The sequence below is a fragment of the Acipenser ruthenus genome, chromosome 1, assembly GCF_902713425.1.
Source record: "Acipenser ruthenus chromosome 1, fAciRut3.2 maternal haplotype, whole genome shotgun sequence".
NCBI classification, from domain to species: Eukaryota; Metazoa; Chordata; class Actinopteri; order Acipenseriformes; family Acipenseridae; genus Acipenser; species Acipenser ruthenus.
The window spans coordinates 100261838-100275757 of record NC_081189.1 but is presented as its reverse complement, the minus strand read 5'-3'; the positions used below and the strand labels follow the sequence as shown (position 1 = coordinate 100275757).

Here is a 13920-nt window from a genome sequence, read left to right as displayed (position 1 = left end):
TCTGGTCAAGAGTCCAGAGCCCTAACCGCTACTCCACACTGCTGCCCATAACACGGACACTGCTGATCTTAACACTGACCTATTGCCAGAGCACTAGCTCTGCGTCCCGCCTCCAGATAGACAATCTGTTAGACCTGATTTGCGGATTGGTGTTTTGATTGACAGTACGACAATACTACCTTGCTAGTTTATTTTTCTAATCCCAGTAGATTAGACGGCCCTGGGTATACCGTTGACATATAACCAGATCCATAATGCTACATTAATGATCTTGCTGAACTTCAATATAAAATCACAAACCAGCCATTTATGACCTGTTTAAAGCACAATGAAACAACATTTATCTACAATGTAATTGTACGCTACTTGCAAAGTAAACAGAAGCCTTATGTACCTTAACCACATTAACAATGATAATGCTGTGCTCATTTTTATAAAATCAAATTTTACTGACATCCCTGTATGGTAACAGGCATTTGTGAAAAACGGGACGAGCCAAAATCAGAACATTAAACTTAAATATTGTACTATAATATTATAATAAATGTTTGTACTTACTCCCTCGCCATTCTCGTAAAATCCTCATTCAGCTGTATTTTCTTTTCATGCGATGCAGTTATCTTTTTTTTTTTTTCTTTTTTTTTTTTTTTTTTAAACGCAAGTGGGTTTTTTTCCCCCAGACAAAAATGAATGCATAACTAATGCATTAATAAAAAAAAAGGTACCGTAGCCAGTTTGAAATAATTTCCTCACAAGTCACAGTACTTCACACTCCCTTCAGTGTGTCCGAAACTGGCAGTTGAAACACAAGCGAGTCAGCTCAACAAAGCCTGATAGGCTACAGTAGAATGTCAGTGATTATACAAAGAAACTGGGTGGTAGAATTTTTTTTTTTTTTAAAACACTGGTTGGATCGTCAACTAAACTCAAAAGCTGATTTGTTATTCTATCACGTAACTAAACTCAAAACCTAATTGGTTAATCTATCTTGCTTGCTTTGCCCTAAAGCCGGCCCCGACATTAGATGCAATACTTTCTCTAACTACAGGCAACATCATAGACGATGAGCGAAATATGGATTACGTATTATTGCGTATCATCTCTGATAAAAGCGTATCCGCGTATTACCAACTCAAAATGCGTAGCGGATACGCAAAATGCGTAGAGGTTACCTGGTCTGTATTTTACTTTATTAATGATTCAATGGAATCAACCAAAATTACACATTTCTCAAATTATTAATTTATTTCCAAAAAAAATGAAGTGTCACAATTATTGGCACCCTTGTTTTCAGTACTTTGTGCACCCTCCCCTTGCAAGGATAACGGCACTGTCTTTTTCTATAATGTTTAATGAGATTGGAGAACACATTGGGAGGGATCTTAGACCATTCCTCCATATAGAATCTTTCCAGATCCTTGATATCCTTCGGTCTGCGCTTATGGACTGCCCTCTTCAATTGAAACCAGAGACTGAGATGGCCATTGTAAAATGTTGATTTTGTGGTAAATTAACCATTTCTTTGTGGATTTTGATGCGTGCTTGGGGTCATTGTCTTGCTGGAAGATCCACTTGCGGCCAAGTTTCAGCCTCCTGGCAGAGGCAACCAGGTTTTTGTCTAAAATGTCCTGGTACTGGGTAGAGTTCATGGTGCCGTTGACCTTAACAAGGGCCCCAGGACCAGTGGAAGCAAAACAGCACCATATCAAAGAGCCACCACCATATTTTACAGTAGGTATGAGGTTCTTTTCTGCACACGCATCCTTCTTTCGACACCAAACCCACCACTGGTGTGCGTGGCCAAAGAGCTCTATTTTCGTCTCATCTGACCATAGTGTGTAATTTTTATATATTATATATATATATATATATATATATATATATATATAATCACACACATATATATTTTACACACACAAAGTGCCTATAGAAAGTCTACACCCCCTTGAACTTTTTTCACATTTTGTTGCGTCAGTGCCTCAGTTTCATGCATTTAAATGAGGATGTTTTCCCCCCCACTTATCTACACACCATACTCCACACTGTTAAGAGGAAAAAAAGTTTATTGAGAAATAAAATTATATATTAAATACAAAACTGAAATATCATAATCGGATAAGTCTCCACCCCCGAGTTAATACTTGGTGGAAGCACCTTTGGCAGCAATTACAGCTGTGAGTCTGTTGGGATAGGTCTCTAGCAACTTTCCACACCTAGATTTGGCAATATTTGACCATTCTTCTTTACAAAACTGTTCAAGCTCTGTCAGGCTGTGTGGTCCAGTGGTTAAAGGGCTTGTAACCAGGAGGTCCCCGGTTCAAATCACACCGCAGCCACTGACTCATTGTGTGACCCTGAGCAAGTCACTTAACCTCCTTGTGCTCAGTCTTTCGGGTGAGATGTAGTTGTAAGTGACTCTGCAGCTGATGCATAGTTCACATACCCTAGTCTCTGTAAGTCGCCTTGGATAAAGGAGTCTCCTAAATAAACAAATAATAATAATAATAATAATAAAGTTCCTTGGGGAGTGTTGATGGACAGCAATCTTCAACTCATGCCACAAATTTTCGATCGGATTTAGGTCGGGGCTCTGACTGGGTCACTCAAGGACATTTACCTTTTTGTTCCTTAGCCACTCCAGTGTAGCTTTGGCTGTGTGCTTTGGGTCGTTGTCATGCTGAAAGGTGAACTTCCGTCCCAGTTTCAGCTTTCTTACAGAAGGCAGCAGGTTTTCCTCAAGGACTTCTCTGTACTTTGCTCCATTCATTTTCCCTTCTATCCTAGCAAGTGCCCCAGTCCCTGCCGATGAGAAACACCCCCATAACATGATGCTGCCACCACCATGCTTCACAGTAAGGATGGTGTTCTTTGGGTGATGCGCAGTGTTGGGTTTGCACCAAACATAATGCTTGCATTTAGGCTAAAAAGTTCCATTTTAGTTTCAGACCACAAAACTTTTTGCCACATGGCTACAGAATCTCGCGAGTGTTTTTTTGCATACTTCAAAATGGATTTCAAGGGGGGCTTTCTTGAGTAATGGCTTCTTTCTTGCCACCCTACCATACAGGCCAGATTTGTGGAGTGCTTGGGATATTGCCATTGGCCTCTTAGTCGCCTCTCTGATCATTCTCCTTCTTGCTCGGTCATCCAGTTTGGAAGGACGGCCTGATCTAGGCAGGGTCTTGGTGGTGCCATACACCTTCCACTTCTTAATAATCGTCTTGACCGTGCTCCAAGGGATATTCAAGGCGCTTTGATATTTTTTTATACCCATCCCCTGATCTGTGCCTTTCAACAACTTTGTCCGCGAGTTCTTTTGAAAGCGCCTTGGTGCTCATGGTTGAGTCTTTGCTTTGAAATGCACTACCCAGCAGAGGTAACCTACAGGAACTGCTGAATTTATCTTGAAATCATGTGAATCACCACAATTTAACACAGGTGGAGGCCACTTAACTTGGTGTGTGATTTTAAAGGCAATTGGTTACACCTGGGCTAATTTAGGATTGCTATTACAAGGGGGGTGTGGACACTTATCCAACCAAGCTATTTCAATTTTTATTTAATTAATTTTCTACAAATTTCTAGAATATTTTTTTCACTTGGAAGTTGTGGGGTAGGACGTGTAGATATGAAAAAAAACAAAACAATTTTAATGCATTTTAAAATTCCAGGCTATAAGGCAACAAAAGGCAAACATTTTGAAAGGGGGTGTAGACTTTCTATAGGCACTAATATATATATATATATATATATATATATATATATATATATATATATATATATATATATATATATATATATAAATAAACACACACACACACACACATACAATATATTAACTATTGCTATTAACACATTAATTTTTTTGGAGATAAACTTGTTTAATGTGTGTTAATCGCATTGCTGTGTCTGAGCCTTTCGGCACACTGTACTTTAATCCCGGCCGCGGCAACATTGGATTGAGTGTCTGTGCAGTTATTGTTTAAATAGAAAGTCAGTGAACCGTATAATGGACCAAAGCACTAAAAATGAATGGGAGGTTTATTTATTTATTTATTTTTTTGTAAACGTTCCGACGGCTCACTGGACAGAAAGACACTTACTAGTATACTGTCAAAGTGAGTTCCAGAATCACACATGCATTCATCTAGTCTGCTGCGTGCTGAACACGCCCTCTCAAAATACACCAGCAGCTCTTCTGCTACAGACAACAACAACAAATTAAACCCACCAGTTTCGACGGAAATTCAGGATTAGTGTAAACCCATGAATCAAGCCAAGACTATATAAAAAAAGTATAAAACAATTAAAAAGAAGGAGTAGGCCAGGGGCATACCCAGTTAGCACACAGGCCCACCCAAATCTGTGCCTATGTGAATGCCAAGTTTAAGTAAATTTACATATATATTTTTTTTTTTTTTTTTTTTTTTTTTTTTTAAACTGTGCACCCCTTAGGCGGGAGCTCAAGTTTAGGATAAAAAGGCTATTTTTAAAAATGTCGCAGGCTTTAGCCAATCAAGGCAAAGTAATCATTGTGATGCTATGTTTGGGTGGGATCTTCCTCTCACACAACAAATCACGTGCAAGCTATGTTTGATTAACAGCTTGTGAGGCAGCTGGCACGGATCTTTTTAAAGTCCCAGACATTTCCATATTCAAACTTTATTTTAAAATACAATGTTTTTTTAAGTAAACTTGCAGACTAATTAGTAGCAGTGTGGTGATCAACGTGGCAAAACAAATGAGTCTTAATTTTATTTAAGACAACGGACAGATGTCTGCAAATTATTAATTTACATCTACTTCAGCAGTGGAAATGGCAACAAGTGAAAATAAATGTCAGAAGAGAAAATTACCAAATCGACTGGATGATTTGTTTGTTACCATCTTTGGGAAAGTGAACCAGGGAGCACCCTAATGAAGATTTAAGAGCTATGTGCAATCATAATTTAGAATTGTCAACTTTGCGAATTGAACAGCTGCTTTCAAAATGACACATATGGCCTCATGAAAGCCGCGTCTATATGCTTGCCACAATCTGACACATTCGGCAATAGAGAAAGTCTACAGAACTGGCATTTACTTTGTACAACGTTCATATGGATGAAGCTGAAGTTTCAGTCTTCATTCAACAAATAATGCACAAATCGACTGTGGGGAAAAAATAACCAACACTAATTTAAAGTTTTAGATTATTGCCACTTGTTTATCTTTCCAAATATGCACACACTTAAGAGTTTTGATCCCAATGACCATCTGTACACCATGAACAGGATTAGTACAACTGTTGCGAGACTCAATGCTGACAAGTCACTGAAGAACATGCTGTCTCTCCTATGGTTTGAAAGAGACCTGCGCGATTCTCTGGAGTATGACTATATATAATTGCAATATTCAACAGCAAGCCCAACGCCTTATCCTGTAAGGTGGAGCAGAGACGAGAGGATACTAATTAGGCAATTTTAACCCTTTGCGGTCCTATGTCGGACCTGGTCCGACATTGCAATTATTCCTATCCGGTCCAATGTCGGACCTTGTCCGACATCATCAAAAAGACGCAAAAAACGGGTTTCTAGTCATATTTTTTCCGGAAAAAGACGAGAAAACCATTCAATGGCCGAGTGGGAGCGTCAGGAGCCGAGACAAGCGGAAAAAAAAGGGCGTATCTCATGAATAGTCATACTTGCCCCCGACACCAGATAACGGCGGCCATAAGGAAACAAGCTGGCTGCTGCTGTATCAGCGCTCAGAGAATATCACAGCCATTTGCAGAGCTTTTTTGAGATGTTATAGTAATAAAATAATGACTTGGATCGCATTATTGAGGAGTTTGGTGATAAAACGAGTGATCAGGAGATGATTGATCGGTATGTACGACTTATTATTTATTTCTTAGCATATGTGAAAGCTATAGCGAACGAAAGGGTGGGGCGGGGCTGGAGATGCCTAGTGAGTGCTTTGTTGATATGCAGGGCCTTTTAAACCCATTTGACTGTGGAAAAAAAACACTTAAACAGCGCGTCTAAAATTAACTGCGCGTGTGAAAATAAATTGGACCTGACACGCCTGACACACACTTAATAAATGGACTGCAAAGGGTTAAGTCATTTACTAACTTTCATTTTATTTAATAATTCCTTGAAATGTAATATTAGTGTGTTCTTGCTGGTTTGGCTTTTTTTTTTTTTCAAGATAATTCACTGCACATATATGTAGAGAATATACAGATTTATAGGAGAAATATTTGATGTATTCAAAGTTTTAATTTATTTAAATAATTTTTGAAATGTAAATTATTTTTTGTGACATCAGACCTTTGGTCATTGCCCGTCCAACCTACATTGGGGCCCACCCACATTTCAGGCGTAGTACGTAAAGCTAGTGCTGCATGAAACGATTATTAATGTAATCGATTAATCTATCGATTATTGCTTCGATTAATCGATTATTCGGATAAATACCAACACATCACTCAATAGCTAGCAAGTTGTACCATTTTCACAGATTTTTATGTACCCAGTGCAATAAATGTCTCAAGATGATTGCACTTCCTTTGCTTTTCTATTTCAGCAACAAAAAATACTCTACAATTTCTAAAGTATCTAAAATAAAGTATTAAATAAGGAATACTCCACGTAGTATCCTTCTGATAAAAAAAAAAACTGCCAGTCAAATGATGGCAGCTAACTAATTCATTGAGACAATTAAAACATAGCACAAATTAACTATAATTTTACAAGCAGAAACTATTTAAGTTGACCACTTCAAGAAAAAAAGCAACTATAGGTTAATTATTGCTTTTTTTATAAATGGAATGGTATAAAAAAATTCTCTTTACTTGTAAAACAAAATAAATGGTCTAACGTTTATTACATTTCACAGCGTGATGCACTTTAAACAAATAACCTGTTTGTTTTCAAATCTTAATAATCCTTTTAATAATTATTTGTTGAGGAAACTAAAAGACATGAAATATATTTGTTATCTTCAAGTCAGTCACGTATTCAACAAAGGGGCTTTGTTGCAAAAATATAAAATCGCTTGTTGCGAGTCACCAAGCATTTTGAGATTGACGCATCGGCACAAAGTAACAAGACATATAACACAAGTGGGGAGCCTGATAAGTAAGAAATACACTTTATATTGTAGCGACCTGGCCAAATTGAAGGTACTTGTGTTGTTGTGCATCTTGTTCGTGTTCTGTGTATTGTGAGGCGAGCCCACACCAGAGGGGGGTGGGAATTGTGTACAGTTAGCCAGTCAGACCTCCTCGTAGCCGAGGTTAAGTTGCGCTACGCCAGGTCGGCATGCAGGCTGGTAGAGTGCAATGATTGGTAGGTGTGCATGAAGGGGGTGTGTTTCAGTGAGGGGTGGGAGGGTAGTGTCTGGTTGAGAGAGAGAGCTTTGGAAGCAGTAGTGCGAGCAGGGGAGATAGAGAAATAGAAAGGGAGATAAAAGAAACAGTTATTTTTTTGAGCGTGGGTCTTAGCCGATAGGGACCTTTAGAAGTTGTCATTAGGGCAATAAAACCAGAGATGATTAAACTAACCTGTCTGCCCGTCTGTTCACTTGAGAGGGAAAGGAGACCACCGCTCATTACAATATTTTCGTAATATTAGGCCTTTAACTGACACAATGTTAGCTGAACTGACACAACTTAATGTATTAATTACATAATTGGCCTTCCTTTCATCTGGTCATTTTACATCCGTATGCTGCCGATCATGCTTGAAACGCATGTTTTATTGTGTTGGTAGTATTTGTAATTTCTAAATTATTGCTCCTCGTAAATTTGGATCAGTCTCAATGGGTAAATTTCCTGGTTAAATACATTAATGATTTTATTTACAGTTAACCACTTCAACACCATGACGTACGCAAGTACATCAAATGAAAACCCATTTACAGTAGCATGCCGTACCTGCGTACATCAAGTTTCCCATTCTATTCTATGATCGGTTTCTCAGTCTAGCGTTTCAGGTTTCATTCTCTAAGGCAGTGCTAGTACTGTGGAATGTGCAATGAAAGTTGGGGGAGGGTCAGGTGACATTTGTATCCAATTGCGTGTCATGTAGCGATTCCAATCTAGCTGTGGCCATTTAGAAGGCTGAGATATTGCAGGAAGCCATTCAACTTTTACAAGTGTGTGTGTGTGTATATATATATATATATATATATATATATATATATATATATATATATATATATATATAGTGTTTAAAATTATTTTTTGTTTTATTATTAGTTTTACTTGTTTAGTTGTAGTTGTTACATCTGGAATTGAAGTGGTTAAGGATAATAACAGCATCAGTAATAAAACAATTTTAAAATTAGATGGATGTAGTAATTGTATCAATTTAATACGCGATTAAAACCGAGATTAACTAATAACACTTTCACACACAAATGCCACTGCCGAGCCGTTTTAAAAATTCTTTCAAATACCCATTCACACAGCAGGAAATTGTGCAATCTATGGCGGTATAACACCATCATAACCCTTTCACACAGGCAAAGGGATCATGCTAGTACAACTTTCAAACCTGTCAGTCATCAGATCGTTTTCATGGCAACAAAAAAGAAATAAGCAGAATAGAGGTTTGTTTATATATATATATATATATATTATATATATACACACATACATACATATACACAAACAAAAACAAACTAAAACAAAAAAGGGGGGAAATCAGTGATCAGTATTAATAAATGAATACTTGAAAAATCAATTCACAACAAACACATTTTGTTTTTGTTTAAAAAGTATTAAAAACGGTTTATTGGTAACCGATTGAAGGAGGCTCCTTTTTGACTTATGCCCCAAGACTAGTGCTGAGCTCTCTGCTTCACTGATCGGACTAATAAGATGACAATTTAAAATTTAAATACTTTTGCAGAAACCATTTCAGATTATTCTTCATTTCATTATATACCACTGGGAAAAAAAAAATATTCAAAAAGAAAAAACAAACCCACCTGTGTTGTTTTGCCAGAACCAGTCTCACCGACCAATACAAAGCTTTGATGTTTTGTGAGAATATCGTTAAATCTTTCCTTGTATTCCCATACAGGAAGTTGAAGCCTCTTCTTCAGGATCTCATAGAATCTTGGAGTGTGCGGCAAATTGGTAAATGGATTAATCTGCTGATGAATTGCTGCTTGTTTTAAAGCTGGCAAACCACAGGGCACAACAGGATTGAGAGAGATACCAGGTGGTTTCATGTCCTTTTCTCTATCGCGATCTCTGTCTCTGTCCCTGTCCCTGGATCGTTCATCACGTTCCCGATCTCTATCTTTTCTGTAAAATATAGGAAAAGTAAGTATTACTAATTTGTCACAATTATTTTTTGCGCAAGTTGAGGTACGTTGGAAAGTATAAATATATCCATGTACCACTGCATACCCCCTCCCCTTGATTAACATGACAGATCAACAGTGTAACAAGAATTAGATATGAAAATTACAATTTCATAAGTGACTCACCATGACCAGATATATGCATGTGAGACGTGCAGACTTATGGATTAAGAGACAGACATCTAAATATTATTTCCAGATTGTGATATTCAATAACTATTGCTAAATAATGTTAACAGTACCAAGTTTTATGACAACTGAATTAGTGGTCAACATACATATGCAAAAATATAAGTGTGACAAACATAAGAACGAATACACGTATAGACAACCCACCCCTATATTGCCAGACTCTAATACTCAATAACTAAAACCAAATAACGTTACACTGAGTTTCACAGCCATTGGATATTCGGTTCTCCAGATATATTAAGTGTTGATTACAAAAAGAAAATGGTAGGGCCACTGTCACTGAGAGCTTCTCTTCCCCTCACAACATAACTGACAATGAATTGTGTGAGGCAGCTTTCTAACGTAGTCAATTAGTCTAAATACTTCAAAAATCAAGTTCAAGAGGTCTCCCCATGACAATCTTAGATTTTGAATGTTTCGGAAATATGTATTGAGGCAAAATATGTGGAAGTTTATACATTTCTGTATACCGGTAATATAGACACATACATGTGGATAGTTTTTGGATTTAGAACATATTTTGCTTCCATTTAGATTCGTGTAGTCAATCAATACCCTTGGTCCACGTCGGTAAGTATAAGGTGTTTTTTTTGTTTGTTTGTTTGTTTGTTTTTTGTAGAGCGCAAGGTCTAGTTACACCCAATCTAAACTTGCATGTGTGCACAACAAATACAACTACACTATACATTCTTATTAAACAGTTCGCTTGGGATATGTTGTTTTGTTTTACATTCACATACCTTGCGGAAACGGTACAGTTGCAACAATTTAACACCAACCGTACGTCACCCAAGGGTCGCTTCTCTGCAATACTATAAGAATGGCTACCAACTCGCGCCATTTTTTTAAATAACCCATAAAGTAGCATAACGAGTGAGATCAACAGAATAATACCATACACCACTATGCAAGGTGCTATACATGTAATAACTGCCATTTTAGCAAATTAAGTAGTTCCTCTTTCACACAGTATCTATTATACTAGGCCGCAAATTGTCCCCACGTGCAAAACCAAAACAAAGGGGTGCTTCCCACGTCTTAGTGCTGCTTATGATGAAATGCAAAAATGTGAGTGCGTGTTTTATAGCTCAAGCAGGCGAACTGCAGTGAAACACCATATTTTTGTGTGTGTGTTTTGTTCTGTTTTCCTTGTTTCTTTATATAAAAGCATGCGGTAGTTAGCTTGTACCAAAGAATGGCGCCGCTCACATGATCCGGGTTCTATTACAAACATAAAATAAAACATGATCCTGCCTCTTATACTTACCCATCAGAAGATGTCCGTTTCTTACTAGACGAATAATCGTCTCCCAGATCTAACCGGTGCCGTTTGGACATCTTTTGTTTTTGCGTGTAGCTGTATTACAATTTAAGTTATACTCGGTAACTACCCTAAACAAACCCTCCTCTCTCCTAAGGAGCAGGCGACAAGATGGCGACCGGAACTACTTACCTCATTTTTATCCTGGATTGTTTTTTAAAAGAAAATGTAATTTAAAAATAATATATTATATTGCTTTATTAGTGTTTTTTATGTTATATATATCTTATTTAAAAATGTAATAAATAAAAAAAAGCAATGAAGGGTAGTGCAGGTCCGGGGTTTGCGGAATGAGGTAAACTCGTGTAATGCTTGTGACGGACGATTAACTGATTTTAGCGATTTAGTGTGTCTAGCTGGTCACTGAAGTAAATTTGTTAATACAGAAGACAGGATGAATGCACTATCGCGTTTCAGAATTCACTGCAGACCATTAATGCGTGTATGTTGACCTAATACCAAAGTTATGTTTTCCTTGACATCCACCCGCATTGTTGTGTGAGCCGAGTGGTGGAAGTTGCAGATCATGCGTGCAGGAAATGTGTTCTTGAAGCTCGCTCGTCTGTTTAATCTGATTGGTTAAAAAAAGAATAGCGTATATAAATATGTGGAGAAGGGTTCGGGTTTCGGTTTTTGGGAAATTTGATAATTATGTATTGCAAGTCATAAATGTATAGTGTGCTATCAAGAACAAGACACTGGGTCAGCTACACAATAATCTAGCCTGTGGTAATTGACGCCGCACAAATTTAATTCAATAACACGTTTCTCTCTAAGGCCTTGGCCACTGAGCGTGTATTTATCTGTCAGTTAATCCCAATGAAGTGGAAGTGTAGTGTGCTGCGGTGAGGTTTATGCAAATATCAGAGACGTGGAGGTGTATCCAGCTCTTTTGCGTGTGTTGCAGCATTTAAACATCTTAAATTATGAAAGAGAACCAGGGCGTGAAATGTGGTTTCCTGGTGAAAATCGAATCCAGGTTAAATTTTGGCCTTGCTAAATTCCTCTTGTCCCTAAAACAAGCCTTAGTGTGGACACACATCTCTAAAAATATGTTATCTCAATGAATATTGAAATGAATGGATGAATTGTTTCATATTTCTATTGTTATTATTTATTTATTAGCAGACGCCCTTATCCAGGGCTACTTACAATTGTTACAAGATATGACATTATTTTTACATACAATTACCCATGTATACAGGTGGGTTTTTTACTGGAGCAATCTAGGTAAAGTACCTTGCTCAAGGGAACAGCAGCAGTGTCCCCCCACCTGGGATTGAACCCACGACCCTCCGGTCAAGAGTCCAGAACCCTAACCACTACTCCACACCGATGCTTTTTTTTTAATTATTATTATTATTATTATTATTATTATTATTAATAAAAATAATAATAATAATAATAATAATAATAATAATAATACTAGTAAGACTAATTATAGTAAATACTAACACCTTATTAGCTTACCAAAAGACATACAGGTTTTAAATACCAACTATTTTAATTCCATTTCTTGTTCTATACAGTACCATTCTGTACATACTGTTTATGTATGTCACATCATGGTCATCAACATTTTCATCATACCGATAGCTCTAATATTGAATTTACAGCTGTGGCGGGGGATGTTTTTACTGACATAGGCCTACTTGTTTAACAGTGTTATCCAAAATTGACATCCTGTGTTCCAGGTTGTTGTCTGTCTGATTCTGCAATACATTGGGGGGTATATTATAAATACTGCACTTTTTATTTGTTTTAACCCTTGAGGTGACAACCGAAAGTTACAAATTGTCAAGTGCATTAAATCATACAGCAATATTCCTACATTTTTAATCGTAGCAGTTACATAAACAAACTTAACAGAGCCCCTATTGTACTTCAGATAACGAATTACTGTACATGATGCGAACAAGTGATGAAGCTCAATAAGTTCTTATCCAAGGTGTTTTGTACAGGGACATGTAGCATGGCTACAACACTGAATGCTGTATGTGAGAGGTATTGGTGTTTTATTATCAGTGTTTATGGACATCAGGCTTGTATGGGGTTAACATAGCCTACAGAGCATGGGATTGCTATTTCACAACCACTTGTTATGGCCTGCAACTGCAGGTGATTTCCCAGTAGTACATATTTTTTAGTTTCTTTTATCATGCTATGTGGGTAGGAGCAGAGTATATAAGGCTCTTGAGTAACAAATGGCAGTTCAGTTTCCAACACAGAGACAAGCATGATTTCCATTACACGAGAGTAGATGTTAAAACCTCATGCTGATTTGAACTCGGCTATCACCAAGATAAGCACCAACTAAGACGTAGCTTTATAGTAAACTAATGTGATCCATATGTGTCTCTATCCATTTGCGCTTCCTTCCATATGATGATGTAGATATCCTTCTGTCTGGTGTTGATGGCTGAAGTGTAATGCTGGCTCCAGGAATCAGCTTATTGCCTCCCTAGCGCATCAGCACACACAACGGCTGCGATGCTGGCTCCGGGGATCAACCGATCAGTGCGGCCTCCCCAGCGCATCAGCATGACAACCGTCTGGATTGAGCTGAGTAGGGTACATCTCTGAGGTCTTCAAGTGGGCACCTTCCATCCTCGGTGTTTCGTCGACTAGCCCACGTCACCTCAAGAGGGCTCGACGGTGATTCTGGCGTCTGAGCATCACCCCCCTCCGTCCCCCACTCAACTCAGCCCAGCTTACTTACCCGTACATCAGCGTTTCTTTCTTTCTATTGTGCTTGAGATCCCCAGCCAGAATCTTTCTGTCTCAACCACAGCCAGTTGCTGCTCCTCTCTGCTGCTTCAGATAAGTTCTCCACTGTGCGACGCAACTCTTGGCCACTGAATCCGACGTCTCTGAGAAACCGGGTTGTAGAGTGTGCCACAAATCCTCGACAACCCACCTCCATCCTCGCTGTTCCGCTTCAGTGGCTAGTTGAGCATACCGCAGTTTCTTCCTCTCATATGCCTCATCTACAGCATCCTCCCATGGCACTGTTAACTCTACCAGGTGAACAAGGCGTGCTGATCCAG

General features: G+C 38.2%; 1 protein-coding gene across 2 annotated transcripts in view; it reads right to left on the bottom strand.

Annotated features, from left to right (window-relative positions):
• The window catches only part of dhx15 (DEAH (Asp-Glu-Ala-His) box helicase 15), a 55383-nt gene extending 43949 nt beyond the window's left edge, over nt 1-11434 (bottom strand). The window contains exons 1-2 of one of the 2 annotated variants that reach the window (XM_034034231.3): nt 11006-11434; nt 8980-9301 (exon numbers count right to left, since the gene is read on the bottom strand). In XM_034034231.3, coding sequence (XP_033890122.1) covers nt 8980-9301; nt 11006-11010 — 327 coding nt within the window. In that variant the 5' untranslated portion in view covers nt 11011-11434. The other variant, XM_034034230.3, reaches the window with a different exon arrangement.
• Nucleotides 11435-13920: the final 2486 nt, after the last annotated feature.